The sequence below is a fragment of the Poeciliopsis prolifica genome, unplaced genomic scaffold, assembly GCF_027474105.1.
Source record: "Poeciliopsis prolifica strain line A6 unplaced genomic scaffold, Auburn_PproV2 SCAFFOLD016, whole genome shotgun sequence".
Classification (NCBI taxonomy): Eukaryota; Metazoa; Chordata; class Actinopteri; order Cyprinodontiformes; family Poeciliidae; genus Poeciliopsis; species Poeciliopsis prolifica.
Window position 1 is genome coordinate 132,067 of NW_026562391.1, and position 16,029 is coordinate 148,095.

Here is a 16,029-nt window from a genome sequence, read left to right on the forward strand (position 1 = left end):
TTATGCAGTGCAGGTCCATTGTTATGTAAAGCGTATCCGTGCAACCCATATTTTTCAGACCTGTTTCTGTCTTTCAGAGAATACCTGCTAACAATAAGCCAGAATGTCTAATGTTGGGACTAATCAAATTAACAAAAGCAGCACTAATTGAGCCAGGCTTTATGCTTTATAAATCACCAGACGCTGTCATTTTTTTCAAAATTGAATGAAATGTACCATTAGCAAAAATGTCCCTTCATTATCAATGCATTGGCATCCAAGTGGGTTTTTACTTGTACTTGGGACATAATTAGTCACGATGCATAAATTAATTTCGCAGATTAAATACATATCAGACAGGCATTTGTTTGATATTGAGTGTGGAGTCAGTCAGTCTGTGTCTTAATGATTATGAGGAATTATGTAAACATCAACAAATCGGCCAGTTCAGAGTTCGAACCATTCAGGCATTCTAGCATTCTTTCTCTTGTATAGGAATGCCAGAAAAATATTCCTATACTAGAGACGATTATTAAAATATCCATATAAAACCCTGGGGATTAAAAGAGCACTGAGATGGAGAAGAATAGTTTTGGTTAGATATTTCTCACTGTAATGGAAATGAACATTACCAAGCGGTACCACTGGCTTAGTTTAAATCAGTGCTTCTCAAATAGTGGGGCGGGCCCCCTTTGGGGGGCGCGGTGCAATACTTGGGGGGGCGCGTGTGATCCTGGGGAAGAGGCTTTTTTTTGGCCGAACTAGTATAAAGTGTAATTGCGCACAGTAGGCGGCAGTGGCGCTCTCATTGTTACTTCTGTCACGTTTGCGACAGTGCAACATTTTACGACTTACAAGACAACAGGTTTGCCTTGGTTAGCAGTGTTAAGTCAACAAAAAGCTCCGACTGCGTTCTGTCTATGGCCTCCGTTATTCAACAACCCCCAACATGAAAAAGTTTTTCACAGGGATGAAAAGAAAAGCGGAGAGAGACAAAGATAATGAGACAACAGAAAGTCAACCGAAAGCTAAGAAGAGGAAATACGACGAAGCGTATTTAGCGCTTGGCTTCACTGTGACTACAGTTGGAGAAGAGGAAAGACCGGTGTGTTTGCTGTGTCTAAAAATGCTCGCAGCGGACAGCATGAAGCCAAATAAATTAGCGCGTCACTTAAATACGTTACATCCCAATCACGCCGATAAGCCGCTAAGAGTTTTTTCAGCGAAAAAAATGTTAATAAGGAAAAAATGTTATGCAGAGATGTATAGTCACGGTGGGGAGTGGGGCGCGAATAGTTTTTCTTCTTGCTAGGGGGGGCGTAACGGAAAATAATTGAGAAGCACTGGTTTAAATCAACACTCCTGTATTCAGTGTGACCTTGGTAGTCAAGAAACTCATTTCAAATGTTGGTTTTATAAGAAAGACATGCAACTTGGTCATGCAGTAAAACTGCTCTAACAAAAGGTGATGTGTATATGCAAAAATATTAATACCCCTGGAACTTATTCCTGAGTTCAAGCAGAATTTATATTAACAACCTGCGAGAAATAATGCATATTTTGATGTTAGGTAGAGAACAGTATTAGTTTTTTGTAAGTATTAAAACATAACAACAAAAAGATCATATATTTATATTCAACCTCCAGGTTCAATATTTTTATTTTGCCACATTTTGCACCATTTTTAGCTCTTGAGGTGTGTTTCAATCAGGTTTACACATGAGTAAAAAGATTTCCACTTGTGAAGTAGCTCAAGCTCAGTCAGATTGGATGAAGAGCATCAATGGCAAACAACACAAACTGTCTGTGCAGGCCTGTCACAACAACAGATTTTGCTGGGCGATTGTCTCAAAAAATTATTGCAAGAAACGATAATATTGACTGAAGACCTTTTCACATTGATTTAATGGAAATTATGTAATAATACATGCGATTTCCTGCCAAAGATTGATACACTTTACTTTAAAAAGAACACTTAACACTGATACACAAAATAAATAAGACAACCAAAAATAAAATAGATTCTAAGTCTCCATTAGCAATAAATGTACTTGAATAAAAACTAAACAACATAAAGCCAAAGTGGAAATAAATTCTGCATTCAACTAAAAGAGTGCAGATTATGAAATCTGTATAGTATGTTGTCCTTCAGTAATCATTAGATTTAAATAGAGAAGATTTCCGACTGTCTGATGCAATAGTTCACACTACAGGATTTTTTTTACCCCAAACAACAATCTTAGAACGTTCTTCGGTCTGAGATTGTCACTTGTGTGTTATGGTAGATCGTTGTGGCCGCTCCGAACTAAATCAATGATTTATTCAGACTGGGAGCTTAATGCAGCCTGTTGAATGTGACCGGTAGCCAATCAGAAAGCGCGGATTCTCCTCCTGCTTTCTGAGGGGAAACACAGAGGGAATCCCGAACAGCTGACACTGTGCAAACCAAAGTCCAGCAGACATCGGAGATGATATGTGGAAACATGAATGTTTATTCAACATTTTATGCAAATAAAATATAAATGACTAGGGGAGGAGTTGGAGCGAAATTTCTACCAGAAAACCCGGTAACTTTTCAGCTGTTCTTCATTAACGTGACATAAATAGGTTATAATGATTTTAATTCAGTCAGACTGACACTAGCTACATGCATTGAAAGTAGATAGTAGTCAGGAATTGATTAATGCCTGGTTTAAAAATGAGTGAACTGGACTTATTATTTTGTGTCCATTGTTGGACACAACACGGTTTCGATCGAACCGTTATACCTCGGATTTCTGTCGGCTAATGTGTCTCAGGTTTTGATAATGGGCCACAATCGGAGACATAAGATCGTGTCCTGCGTGCTGGGCATCACACTGAGGAAATAAGGAAGGGAGGGTCAGTGGAGAGCACCTGAGTTGAGGCTTTTTTCATTCAGTGTCGTCAACAGTAAGAGAAAGAGGCAGGAAGAAACGATATTGCTAATAATTGAAATGAGGTCGATAGTTTTAATTTATCGTGCTATTGATTTATTGTTTATCGCGATAGGTCGTCTGCCTGTCAGTCAGTGAATGATGTCGAACACCCAAATTTTTGTAAATCGGAGCTGATCGATCTGTGTATCCCTAAAACAACAATAAAATAAATATTTCAAAGTGTTTGTCTGTAGAGTGATAGCTGATCTTTGCTCTACTTGACAGACCTGTTGGTTTTAATTAAGTAAAAGGGACATGCAATATTTTTGGGAAGAATTTTGGAGACCAGGTTTTATTCCATTCCATACAATCCAAATGAAAAATGCAGAAACTTGGCTCTGTATAGCCTGTTGGTTTACAGATCTCATTTTCATTCCTGGGCTCTGACTTGTGAAAGTACAAGGGTATAAAAACTTTGGGTCCAATTGTAAAGCTGATAATTCATTCCTCATTGCGTGACATAATTATCCGAGCACCACCTAGAAAGAAACACCATTGTCCTCATGCTTTCCTGCCTTCCTCCAAACACGCGACTAATATTATCTATACGTTATTTATTACTAAAAACCCCATCTATCAAAACTTTTTTTTCCCCAGACTAATGTATCTTCAAATAGAAGCGAGAAGAGTGCCACTTAGATATAATTTGAGCATGCTGCTGACGTTTTCACAGAAAGATGGTAATGTATTCACCAATAATTGCTGTCCCACTCACTCAAAACAGCCAGCATTCATTCTCAAAATGTTTCCTGTAATCACCTTGCAGTCAAACAAAGGCTGGAAATTGGATATGTAAACTTGAAAAGTGAGGGCTGCGCTGCTAATGGCTGTAAAATCCTGTTGGTAAAATTTGTGACAGAGGATTCGAAACGTTAAAAATAGGTGAGACATCACAGAGAGAATATTCGTGTAATGATCTTGCACAGCTTTATGCACAGTGGTTTTGCTTTGAAGAATAAGTGTTGCCGCCTGTTTATTACTTTCCTATTTTTAATATTTGTGATGCATCGGGACCAGACAAGCCGGTAGAATGCCGCTCAAAGGCTCAAAGGAGACAAAAGGGTAATTCTATTAACGTTTCACTCCACCTTTTTTCCCCCCATGTAAACAAATAAGAACTGTGAAAAAATGCTCTATATTATTTTCTATCTGCATTCAGCAGAAGCACATGAGGCAAATTTAGCATCTAAGATGCATCGCTCACATGTCCTATCAGACAAGGCTCAGCGTTGCCTTTGTGGCTCAGTGTAAAGGGGGCAGACTCTTGAGTCAGCATTCATTCACGTTCCTATTTATCTCTTTGATTTGTTCCACACTATGTCTTTTAAGCCTTGTCTTGACCTTATTTTACCATAGCAACATCTAAATAGATATTTCTTTTCCTGGATCTGGTTGTACAATGCGGCTGACACTGGGAGGAGATTCATTTTGGTTAGAAAGATTGTCAGTCTGTTGGTGTTGTGTTTCTCTGAGATTAGGATGGGATGGTGTGGCAAAGAGAGAAAGAGATGTGTGCATGTGTGTTAATATACCTGCAGCGTGCAAACATATCAAATGATTTCTACAGTAGCCACATGCATTGCAGGCAGATTGGAGTAAGGAATTGATTAATGCCTGATTTCAAAATTAGTGAACTGGATTTATTAATTAATTAATTAATCTACACGTTATATTTCTATAACGTGTAGAAATCACATGTAGAACGTGATTTCTACACGTTATAGGAATATGTCACACAAATTTGGAGCTTTTATGGTTTATTTTATCTTTTTTTTAAATATAACCTTATATATATCAAAAATGAGATGCATACATTTAATTTTTGTATACCCTCAATAATAGGGTATACATTTACTGTAATGGCTAAATGCCCTTTAGAAAGGCACATCTTGACATCATTGGTTCTGTTGCTTGTAAAATTCTTGCTGGATGTTTGACCCCTTTATGAAACTTTTTCCACTGATACAATTAACTTTATTTTCTTAGGTTATCAAGCACATAAGTTAAGCGTACCTACATGTTTGACTGAATGGCATTTGTTTAATTACTTCTCTTCTTTTAGTCATTCAAATAAAGGCAATGTTTATGTCTAAATATTTAATTAGCGTTTGTAGTAAACAAAAGTCCTTTATATGAATCAGAATTACTAAAACAGCATTGAAGAGCTGTCCTACAGTTTTTCTTTAGCTATGTGAAACAATTAGATTTGGAAATGTGTTTCTGTTTCTTGTATTTCTGTTACTAATTTTTACTTCTCTTTTTTTAAAATAAAAAACAATTTCAAATATTTTAAGATAACTGTTCTGTTTTAGTAATTTAAAGCTGTAGGAAATATTGACATTTTTTTATTATTATACTTTCCTGACCTTGTCCATTGCCTGCACTGTAATTTATTTTCCCTTGTACATTTACCTCATATCTGCATGTAGCCATGGTTGTGTAATTTTTTTTTCTCCATAGGTCGGTTCATCCTGTTTCCAACACTGATCCAATTATTAGTGGTTGCTGTAAGGGACGAAGGTGTGCCTGTGGGTGGCATAGTAGTTATTAAGAAGCAGAGGATGGCTTTATAAACAAATCTTCTGCTAATCAGACTAAGTACTTTGAGTGGTTTTGTCGTCGCCGGTTTGTTTTTGTTGTGACGGAAGGAGGGCTGGAGCAGCTGATCAGCAGTTTAGTATGCGACAGGAGGCCCCACAGACATGACAGCAAACTTTTTCAAACTTTTTTCCTGATGTTACCATCAACGTCTTCCTCGGTTATTTTTTATCTACAAAAACTTGATCAGATACTGATTAGAAAGTTCTTATGAATTTGTTGTGCTACAATAAAAGACCAATTTGGTCAATGTTAGGGATCAGGTAATATTTTGACTTTTTGCTTGGAAGGCCTGGAAGCCACCTTACCATTCAATACATATGTATTGTTACAGTTAGCCTTTATCAAATCTTCGACTAAATATCAAGTTACATTTTTGATGTAACAAGCCCTTTAGAAGGTCTTCATATCTCAAATGTTCTGAATGTTTTCTTTCTTTTACTTATAGGGCTACTGATGTGTCATTGATGGGATCCACAGGCTTGACTAATGTGTGATATTTCTTAAAATCTCAATGGAGCTCATCCAGGCCACCCAGGTTTCCCTAGTGCCACAGGAAGGAACCATTGCTGCCTGGAACAACAACTCAGTCCTTCTCTACTACCACTCCTTGTTCTCCACCGTCCCCTACACACCACTCCCCAGCATCAGTCAAGCTGAGGAGTCTTTCCTATTTAACAGTTGTTTAAACTCTACTAAAAGCACACCCACATCCCTCCCTGGGTTGGCAGGAATCTTCATTCCTCTTATTTATGGGATAGTGTGTATAATTGGCTTATTGGGAAACACTCTGGTCATCCACGTCATTGTAAACTACACCAAGAATGAGTCTGTCACAAACATCTACATCCTCAATCTTGCCATCGCAGATGAACTTTTTATGCTAGGTTTGCCCTTTTTGGCAGTACAAAATGCTCTCCTCTCTTGGCCCTTTGGCTCACTGATGTGCCGTGTTGTGATGACAGTGGACGCCTTCAACCAGTTCACCAGCATCTTTTGTCTCACTGTGATGTCAGTGGATCGATACTTGGCTGTCGTCCACCCAATCCGGGCCTCCTGGTGGCGACGCCCCCATGTAGCAAAGGCTATCAGTGCCACAGTTTGGCTGGTGTCCTTTGTAGTGGTGCTGCCAGTGGTGGTCTTCGCCGATGTTCTGAAGGATGATGGGAACTGCAGCATTGTGTGGCCTGAACCAGCCGAAGTGTGGAAAACATCTTTTATTGTGTACACATGCACTGTTGGCTTCTTCTGTCCTTTGCTTGTCATCTCTTTATGCTACCTGCTGATCATCATCAAGGTAGGACCTTTCTCTAAGTTCCTGCACTCCTTCAAATACGCACTTCTTTAGGTCCTTTTGAACTTAGTAACTTATGAAATCAACAATTTCACATGTCTTTTAATGCTTAAATAAATTGAACAAAAACACTGCATAAGTAGACCTAAGATCCTCTACTTCAAAAGAAATTCTAGGGTAAACATTCAGAACACCATTAGATAATTCAAGATTTGACTATTTTCAATGTCGCTGTTTATGTCTGAAATGTAAAATTACGTTTTTGACATAATTTGGGGTACTAAATATTAACTTTCAAAGAATATGTTGGAAGAGACAAAAGAAAGAACGAGCTCCCCAGTCCAAAATTAGGTTGATTGGTCTTTCTAAATATTCTTCATTGCAGATCCACAGTTACATTTTAAATGATTGTCATAAAGAACAACAACTTAGTCAAGAATAAAATTTCTTGATTTTCTTCTCTCTTTCCTTCCAGGTGAGGAATGTTGGGAGGCGGACCCAGACCACGTCCTCCAGACGCAGGAGGTCGGAGCGAAAAATCACACGAATGGTGGTGGTAGTCGTAGCAGTGTTTGTTTTCTGTTGGCTACCGTTCTACGCCCTCAACATCTTAAACCTGCTTGTGGTGCTGCCCGGAGACTTCAGGGGGCTCTACTATTTTGTTGTCGTGCTTTCATATGCAAATAGCTGTGCCAACCCCATATTGTACGGTTTTCTGTCAGACAACTTCAAGAGAGGCTTCAGGAAGGCCTTGTGCCGCGCTTCACGGAAGGTGAAGAACAATGAAAAGGCTGGCACCGAGGTACAGCGGCCGACGGAGGAGTGGGGCGGCATCATTCTCCTGTCACAGAAGAGAATCACCAACATGCATGGAAAATATATTGGTGAAAATGATGTACTGGAGGAAGTGGTTGGAGCAGAGGGAGGCTTGCAAATGAGAGAAAGGAGCAGATTGTCACATAAAGGACAAAACTCCAAAGCAGAAGATGATGGTGAACCCCCTGTTATACAGAAAGCTAATCCTGAACTGACTCCAAGTGATGATGCTCTCGAGGTAGCTCAATGTAAGGACAATAAAAGTCAGAACAGGAACTCACAAATTGAAGAAGTCACAGCCAAAAACTCTGTGCTCGATATCAGCTATCTGTAAGAGTTGATGACAGAGCCTGCCTTTTACAAGAACGGGGTCTCTGTACATTTACGTTGTACAACTCTTTAAAGTTTAGAGACTGTCTGTTTTGATGCAAACGTTTTTATACGTGGCATAACTAACTTTGAGGTGTCAGCCCATCAAAATCTGAGATAGGACCTTCATTTAAATGTGTACAACATGTTGAAAGACCCTCATTTTGGGGAAACTGGTTGCAGTATTTCAGTTATTGCTGCTGGCATTTACTTTTTCCTGACATTTTCAGTATTATGACCAGAAATTCCTGAAGATTAGATTTTTGACAAAAAGGCTCACCAGGCTGATGAAACTCCTCACCTTTATATGGGAAAGGCTTTATTACAGCATGTATTGCTAGTACTTGAAAGGTTATTTTGTCTTTTAAACAAGGAACAACTTGTGCTGAAAGACTTATACACTGTATGAATCATGTTCTCTGTGGTAGATGGCAGATAATGATTGACCTACTGTGAAATGGAACAAAAATGTCGTGTTCAGCTGCTAAATCCTTGAACAATAAGTATTCAAAGTGCGATCATATGACCGTCTTGTCAAACAGCATGCAGATTGAACTGAGCATTGTTAAATATCAGGCATATATTTTCCCTAAAATCAACTAATTGCCATAATTTACGATGAAAGATATGTAGTAAGAGTAAAAAGTGACCTTCTACTATGGTCAAAGTCTGTTTTCCTTCAGGTTGAAATGTTTTACATATTGCAGTAGCATACTTTTAAAGATATGTTTAAATATCCTGTGTGTGATTGTACTCAGATAAAGGAGTTTAAATAATTAAGTGTTGAAACATAATTAAGCTTTTAAAGCTCAATTGATACAGAAATGTTTACTTCATTATAGCCAGGATCAGTTAAGATTATTTCAATGTTATAGTCAATATAGTAGTATTGTATTTTGCAGTGAAATATGTACTTTATGAATTATTTAAAACTTAAAGATCAAACCAAAATTAACATATTGGGTATAAAATATGTACTGGACATTCTGTGTGAATGGTGATAAGATACAGTGTTTTGTGTTGACATTGCACTCAATAAATGGGAATACCTTGTGTTGTAAGCTTTGTCACTTTTAACTACTTTTAAGTTGAGTGGGTCAACATTGAATATAACACATGACAAGGCACTAAATAATTATTTTTAAAAAATTTATTTCACATTTTGGCTCAAGAAGACAGCGATAAATCGTTTCCAAGAGGTCAACGCAGAAACTGTTTCATTTCAGAAACGAAACAGACGCCGCCCTCTAGTGGTAAGAAAGCATAACAGACTGTTTTTTAATTTCACAATGATTCCTTTCATCTATGTTTTCTGCAGTTTGGTAACAGTTGCATTTTCGTTTCTCTTTTACGTTCACCCATCCATCTATTTCTACTCGGGCACAACATCTCCGATCCACTTGAGGTAAGGTGGGTTGCCCTGCTCAATAGGCAGACTGATGACCTCGGCCACCTCATAGGGATGGTTGGAGCTGGAGAGAAAAACAACCATTTCATTCACAGTCAACACATTGCACGATGCAGAACAACACCAGTACTTAAGGTTGTACTCTTTGACTGCATAAACGATGGCAACTAATGGACCAGATAGAAGACATAATTATCCTGTTAGATTTGACTGCAGCCAACGGTCAACATTTGACAAAAAATAAAAACCCACCGGACATATTCAGCAAGAGCAGGCACTTTGGAACTTCTTGTTTTGATCATCTAAATAGGAACAACATAACGTCATACAGATTTTATAGAAACATGCTCTATATCAGATTGTGGACACAAATGCCAATGGTGTCCAAGCATGTTACGTATGCATGTCATGAGCTAATGTTCAATAAAGTTTGCCCAGCTGTTTTTTGTTGAGCAGAATATATTAGCAAATTGTGCTGTAAGAATTTTTTTTTAAATCAGTGACAGTACATGAATTAAATATATACAGTATAAATATATTAGACATATTAAAATTAGGGTTTTATCTCACTTCTGAACACATTAGACTGATTAAGATGACTTTGAAACCATGGGAGCAACCCCATCCATTTACTAAACAGCCTCATAAACACCAAAATGTCACATTTTGCTTTAAATGGCTTAAAAATCAATTGCATGTGGAGATCAATTATGAAATAGTTTCCTTCTATAGAAATAATCTGACATACATAACATGCTGTCGTAAGTTATTTACCAAGAAATCAAACCTGACTTATTTTATTTACATTATACAATTGTTTGGAGAAAGAAAGAAATGGATGTACTTAACGTGCTGCGGTTTCAATTCCAGTGTGAATTTTAAGATGTCTGAGTCAGCGCTCACCAGAAGTACTTCGTTATCCTCTTCTATCTTTCCCTGCCATTCATATCTAGAAAAAGATATAAAGGACAAGGCCAGGATAATTTTTTTAATCATCAGGGAGCAAAATATGATTGAAAAACTTCTCCTTTATAGAAAACTGAAAGACAAAGAGGTGAAAACTTACATCGATTTAATCGCTGGGACAATGTTCACACAAGCAGCCAGTTTCTTTTCCACAATGCCCCTGGGAAATAATCAAAAACAATAAGCAACTGTATTCATTAAAGGGTAAATATTTAATATTGCATACAAATATACACGTGGACAAAAAAAAAACATACTGTCAACTAAGCGACTAAAAGAGTTTAAGCTTCTTAATCCATAAATATATACTATCTTAAACTATTGAGGACAGTTTCATGAGTTACTGAATCAAACGAGCCTTTTCTCCAGTCATTTAGAGCATGGGCTCACTTAGCCAAGTCTTTAGCTACAGTGTCATTTGGACAGGTGACGAAGGCAGCAGAGTGTGTTCCCGACAGGTACGTCTCGGATGCCATGGAGAAAGCTCGCAGTCCAACAGTCCTCAGCAGCTGGAACATAAACACACTCAGGAGCGACGTCTGAAACACACAAACACACGCACAGCCAGATTGATACTTCAGGTTATTGTCCTGCAGCATGAGTCAAGTGGGTTTGAGAGTGAAGGTCACAAACTGCAGGTTAGACGTTCTTCTTCTGGACCTTCTGGTAAGGAAGGTTTCGTTATGTAGAGAAAGTACAAGATAACTGATGCTTCAGTGTGAAGTGATATTTTCACCGCTTTAGATGTTGTTCGGTCACTTCCTGGATGAGGTTTTGATGCAATTCTGGTCAGCTAGTTACTCCTGGAAAGACTTCATGTTGGATAATTGTGTGGACATGGCTCTTGCTGTGACTTGCTCCAGTCCCTTTGGGTGGCTTTGAAACCTTTTCCAGACTGATAGACATCAGTAAGTTTGTTTCTAGCCTACTCTTGAATTTCTTTAGCCTGAGCTGTTAGTATTTGAGCTCTTTCGCCTACTTCATGCTTTCAGAAAAATTCTAAGTTATTTCTAAGGGTGCACAAAAAAAAAAAAAAAAAAAAAAAAAAATCGGGGCAGATTTTTTATTTATTTATTCATTTTTGGGGGGGAGGATATTGGTCAATCCCTACATCAAAAAAACAATTTTAAAGTATTATAAGTAACAGTAAATTTAGTGACTTTGTGAAACAATTCTGTATTAACCAAAATAGATATCAACAAATCAGATCTTTTTAAAGATCGGTGCAATTTCTTAATCCTAGAGGTCGAATTCCTCACCTAACAATGGAGGGGGGTCACCCTTTCATATGAGACTGTTTTGGTTTGAAATGAAACCCAATATATGAAATCACCATTTAAAAACTGTTTCAGTATTCACACAGACCATCTTTGTCTAACATTAAAATCAGCTTGAGGATGCAAACTATTTCGATGCGTTGTGTGTACCTTGTATGTGCTTTGACCTGTGCATCTGGGCTCTATTTGTTTGTTCTAAACTTTGAAAATGTAAAATAAAATAAAAAATAAACAACAACAACTGAATAACACGGAGAGCAAATGCATGACCTAATTGATGTATGCATTCATTAAAAGCTAAAAGGTCAAAATGAATCCATCCTCACCAGAATCACAGCTTTTAAGGATCCTCTCTCGATCGTCTCTGCTCCAATGCGCATCCCCTGCGGGCCTGTTGGCAGCTTTCACACGTTTCACAGCGGTTAGCACGACATGCTGATGAGGCCGAAACGAAGAATCATGCATCGAGCGCTGCGTGTTTACCCAAGATGAGCGGGGAAGGATTCAAATGTGATGAACAACAACAACGAGGCAAAGACAAACTAGAGAACACCGCAGAAAACGAAGCACGTTTTGAATATATTGTTTTTCTGCGTTTCTTGAGCAACTTTACCTTTTACTTTTACAGCGCCAACGCTCTTCAACTTTTGTTGCGTCCGCAAATTGTGACAGTCTTGTTATTCTTTTTCTTCTTCTCTCCTTCCGCTTCTAATTCTTCTTCTTTTTGTTTTATGGCGGTTGGTAAACAACCTATCGGCGCATTACCGCCCCCTTCCAGACTGGAGTATGAACCACATGTAAAACCACTTTAATCTTCCCTTAACACCTGACCGTCCAAGAAAACTAAAAATGCTGTTAAAAACTACATCCTCAGACGACTTTTGCAGCAGATTTCTAATATCTATATTATTTTTGTTCCTATTTAATTCTCTGATTAAAACCTCTCTTTTCTAAAGAGAGGTTTTAATATATTTAAAAGAGAGATTGTAATATATTTATTACAATCTAGAAAAACATGCTGTATTGTTTCAAGCTCTCCACCATATGTACACATACCTGTACTATGTTTGTTCATTATTTTCAGAGTACTATTTAACCCCAAATGCCCAAATTTTAATCTGGATATAAAGTCCTCTTCTGTTTTATCCCTATTACCTTTCCTACATTCCCCAACTTTTTTTGAATGCTATAATAAAATCTTGCACTTTCTTCTCTATCCCATTGTTCCTGCCATTTCTTTATAATATACATTTTATTTAGACTTTTGACCTTATTTTTGCTCATTATCCCTTTTTGCTGCATTTTTAGCAAATTTATCCGCCAACTCATTTTCTACTATTCCGATATGAGCAGGAATCCAAACTAATTTCATCCGGGATCCGTATTTTTTAATTTCTTAAAAAGACATGCTGTGGCCAGAATGATGTAAAATAACTGACATGCAGATTACACATCAATGCAGAGTAATGATTTACAAACATGCATGTTTACATCTTTATTTATACTCTATGAATATGCATAGTGTGACTTTTTGCACTGGAGTTGCAATAGAAATTTCGTTGAATCCTGTTCAATGACAATAAAAATGCTATTCTATTCTATGTGGTTCTCCAACTCAGGACTTCTGGGTCAGTTGGAGAAAGTTGCACCCAAAGAAGTATTCCAAAAAAATTACAAGAGAAAAAAAACACTTTCAGCAAACTGCCAGAAGATGGCAGCTTTTACTCAAAATACAAGATTTCTATCTATCTATCTTTTTTTTTTTTTTTGATAATCATGACATGCTTTACGGTAGCCAGCTGATATCAGTTATGTTCCTATTGATAAGGTGAACAGGTGTTCCACAACGTCACGCATCCAAAACAGTTCATCTGTAGTTGTGGGTTTCTGGACGGCGCCTGCTCCAGAAAGCGACAGCCTTGGCGAATTCGCCCACGCTGCCCTGTCTTTTGCTTCATCCTTGATCAAAGAAGAAGACAAGGGCTGCACCTACACTGGTGTTTGCACACACACACATGCACACACACACACGTACACACAGTCACATATGCACAAACATTTCATATGAGCACTTGGAAGGAAACGGGCCTGAGCTGCAGCTGATGTAAGAAGTGAACCAGGAACTGCTGGACACACATGAAGACATTAGATGAAGCTCGTCAGGGTTTTGCAACGAGGAGCGTTGGTGGTGGTGTTGAAGATGGTGGGTGGGTGGGGTAGATTTGTTCCCATGGAAACTGTGCAGTCAGCACATCTGCACGGGTTATGCGCTGTCCGTTCACATTGGAATCTGGCGGCCTCTCGCCACCTCAACCGGACGTGACAGCATGCTCTCACATGCAAAGAAGAAAGAAAATGGAAAAAAGAATAACAATGATAGAAGAGCAAACACAAACTGCCAATCCACGCAGAGAATCCCCTAACTTGGGACTTCGAATCCTGGAGGATGGCTCTTTTGCAAACTGGAAACGCACCTGTATGCATTTATTATAGAAATATAGCAGCGACCCAAACTGGGAGACTCTGTCCCTCCAGCAGTCTCTCTCTTTCTCTCTGTCTCTCTCTTTTTGCTTCTGTCCATCTCCTCCTCTCTTTTGCCCCTTCTGCCTGAAAGCATGAGGAGAATCAATATGTTTTCAATTTGCAGCAGAGCCTTCCTCCTCTGCATTCTAATAAGGCTTTGACTAGCCCTTTAACTTCCGGAGAGAGACGGACGAAGAAACAGAGAGAGAGACGAGGAGTTGGTGAGGCCAGACTTCCACTGAAGGACGTTGACGCTGAGATGTCAACTTTTTCAATTCAACCAGGCATGCCTCGATGAGCATTTCCTTTCGGCTTCGCCACTGGGCCACGCTTTCTCCTGCAATGGAGCAAAAGAAATGTCGCCGCCACAGCAGCACTGCCCACCTTTCGGTTCAGAGTGGAGTTCCTCCTTGCTTTCTGTTTCCTTTAAACGTCCAACAGGTGAAATGTTGATGTTGTCATGTCTGCCACGGTTTTATAGCCGGCCGTATTCTCAATTCATGTGCTTTCTCCAGAATTGAGTCAAGTCATTAGTTTATCATTTTCATTGACTAGATGCGTTTGATGCACCCAAAAAGATTTGGTTATATGGATGCGGTGTTTTTTTGTTTGTTTGTTTTTTTGTTTGCCATTATCGAAATGGATTTATTTTTGGAAACGCTTTTTTTTTTTTTTTTTTTTGCGCCACACGAGTCACATGATCAGCAACAGGATGTTACTACTAGCAGAAAAGATGAAGAAGACAGGAAGTAGCTGCAGCATCATGGTGTGACATGTTTTGAATGATTTATTGTGTGAACTATCTGATTCTCGGGTGATTTTAATTTTGTTTATAATTTATTTATTTTTTGATCATGTTTTCTCCGAAGAGATTTGCGGCGCTAGTGGCTCGTATTTTCGACAGTAGCCAGACAGGAAAGAGGGGAAGACATGCAGCAAAGATCGCCGGGACCGGGAATTGAACCTGCGATGTCCGCGACGAGGACTGAGGCCTCCAAACGCGGGGCGTTCTAACCCCTGCGCCACCACAGCACTCCCCTTTGTTTCAAATTTAACGGGAATGGCAGAATTGCAAATTTGTGGCATTTTTTTTTTTTTTATATCATATTGACTAAGTTTTGCATTCGTAATGGAAAACGTACAAAAGCAGCAACCGTCTCCTTCTTTACGACATAGCACATTGAAACAAGAGGATTTTCTTCTCCTCAATTAGCGTCACATCAATTTATCACAAGATTATTTAGAAATCTTGTACTATATTTGTGTTTTAAAGCTTTGCTGTCAAGTCAAAACAGTGGTCCACACGTTGTTGCTTCAATAACAGTTAAAACCCCCAGAAAATGACATAAAACATCCTGCTTCTCTTAATAACAGTCCAGGGAAATCCTAAATTATATATTTGCCAGGAAGATCAAAACGTTCAAAATAATGTGCCACCAATCATCCACAGGCAGCTGCAGGTTCTGACTCTGAGGTGTGATTGGGATCTGTTCAGCTGAAGGTCAGACAGATGTGTCTGCAAAGCGGAAACAAGGCGAAAGGAAAGCAGAGAAAGGGAAGGAAAGGATATTAGAAAAGACAGCAGAACAAAAACAGAAAGGAAATAAAACAAAAACAAAGAAGTTAAGAAAAAGAAAGAAATACGGATATATATTATTATATATCCAGAGATTTATAATAATATAATATTTACAGAGCTGTAAAATATATATATTTATACTGTTAATAGTACTACCTATCATTGTAACTTTTAAATAGAAAGCTAAAATATGTAAAAAAGTTGAGATTGTGAATTTATTCGACTTGTTCACCAATATGTGAAAGATGCAGCATTTTAATTAA

General features: G+C 38.3%; 2 protein-coding genes across 8 annotated transcripts; one reads left to right on the forward strand and one right to left on the reverse strand.

Annotated features, from left to right (window-relative positions):
* Window positions 1–6,048: 6,048 nt before the first annotated feature.
* si:zfos-169g10.2 (somatostatin receptor type 5) lies at window positions 6,049–9,010 on the forward strand. The gene is made up of 2 exons (XM_055041008.1): window positions 6,049–6,831; window positions 7,304–9,010. Exons 1-2 carry the CDS (start codon window positions 6,049–6,051, stop codon window positions 7,976–7,978), a joined length of 1,458 nt encoding a protein of 485 aa, XP_054896983.1. The 3' UTR covers window positions 7,979–9,010.
* Window positions 9,011–9,148: 138 nt separating this feature from the next.
* On the reverse strand, window positions 9,149–12,389 carry LOC129366918 (protein CutA homolog). Of its 7 annotated transcripts, none has more exons than XM_055041019.1 (7): window positions 12,278–12,389; window positions 11,991–12,135; window positions 10,778–10,926; window positions 10,488–10,547; window positions 10,325–10,370; window positions 9,674–9,723; window positions 9,149–9,485 (listed from the first exon to the last, which is right to left on the reverse strand). In XM_055041019.1, the coding sequence occupies exons 2-7, from the start codon at window positions 12,042–12,044 to the stop codon at window positions 9,386–9,388; spliced, it is 459 nt and encodes a 152-aa protein (XP_054896994.1). In that variant the 5' UTR covers window positions 12,045–12,135; window positions 12,278–12,389; the 3' UTR covers window positions 9,149–9,385. The 7 variants fall into 7 exon arrangements, with proteins under 7 accessions (XP_054896994.1, XP_054896997.1, XP_054896999.1 ...); XM_055041022.1 differs by having other exon boundaries at window positions 11,991–12,065; window positions 12,278–12,381; XM_055041024.1 differs by having other exon boundaries at window positions 10,778–10,896; window positions 11,991–12,065; window positions 12,148–12,376.
* Between the last annotated feature and the right edge of the window lie 3,640 nt (window positions 12,390–16,029).

What these genes read in the sequence shown, in the direction of transcription:
- si:zfos-169g10.2 (XM_055041008.1), top strand. Translation starts at nt 6,049, where the DNA reads ATGGAGCTCATCCAGGCCACCCAGGTTTCCCTAGTGCCACAGGAAGGA. An exon ending in ACCTGCTGATCATCATCAAG is followed by an intron (nt 6,832 to 7,303) that starts GTAGGACCTTTC and finishes CTTTCCTTCCAG; the next exon opens with GTGAGGAATGTTGGGAGGCG.
- LOC129366918 (XM_055041019.1), bottom strand. Translation starts at nt 12,044, where the DNA reads ATGCGCATTGGAGCAGAGACGATCGAGAGAGGATCCTTAAAAGCTGTG. An exon ending in GTCCCAGCGATTAAATCGAT is followed by an intron (nt 10,371 to 10,487) that starts GTAAGTTTTCAC and finishes ATCTTTTTCTAG; the next exon opens with ATATGAATGGCAGGGAAAGA. An exon ending in GCTCTTGCTGAATATGTCCG is followed by an intron (nt 9,486 to 9,673) that starts GTGGGTTTTTAT and finishes TTTTCTCTCCAG; the next exon opens with CTCCAACCATCCCTATGAGG.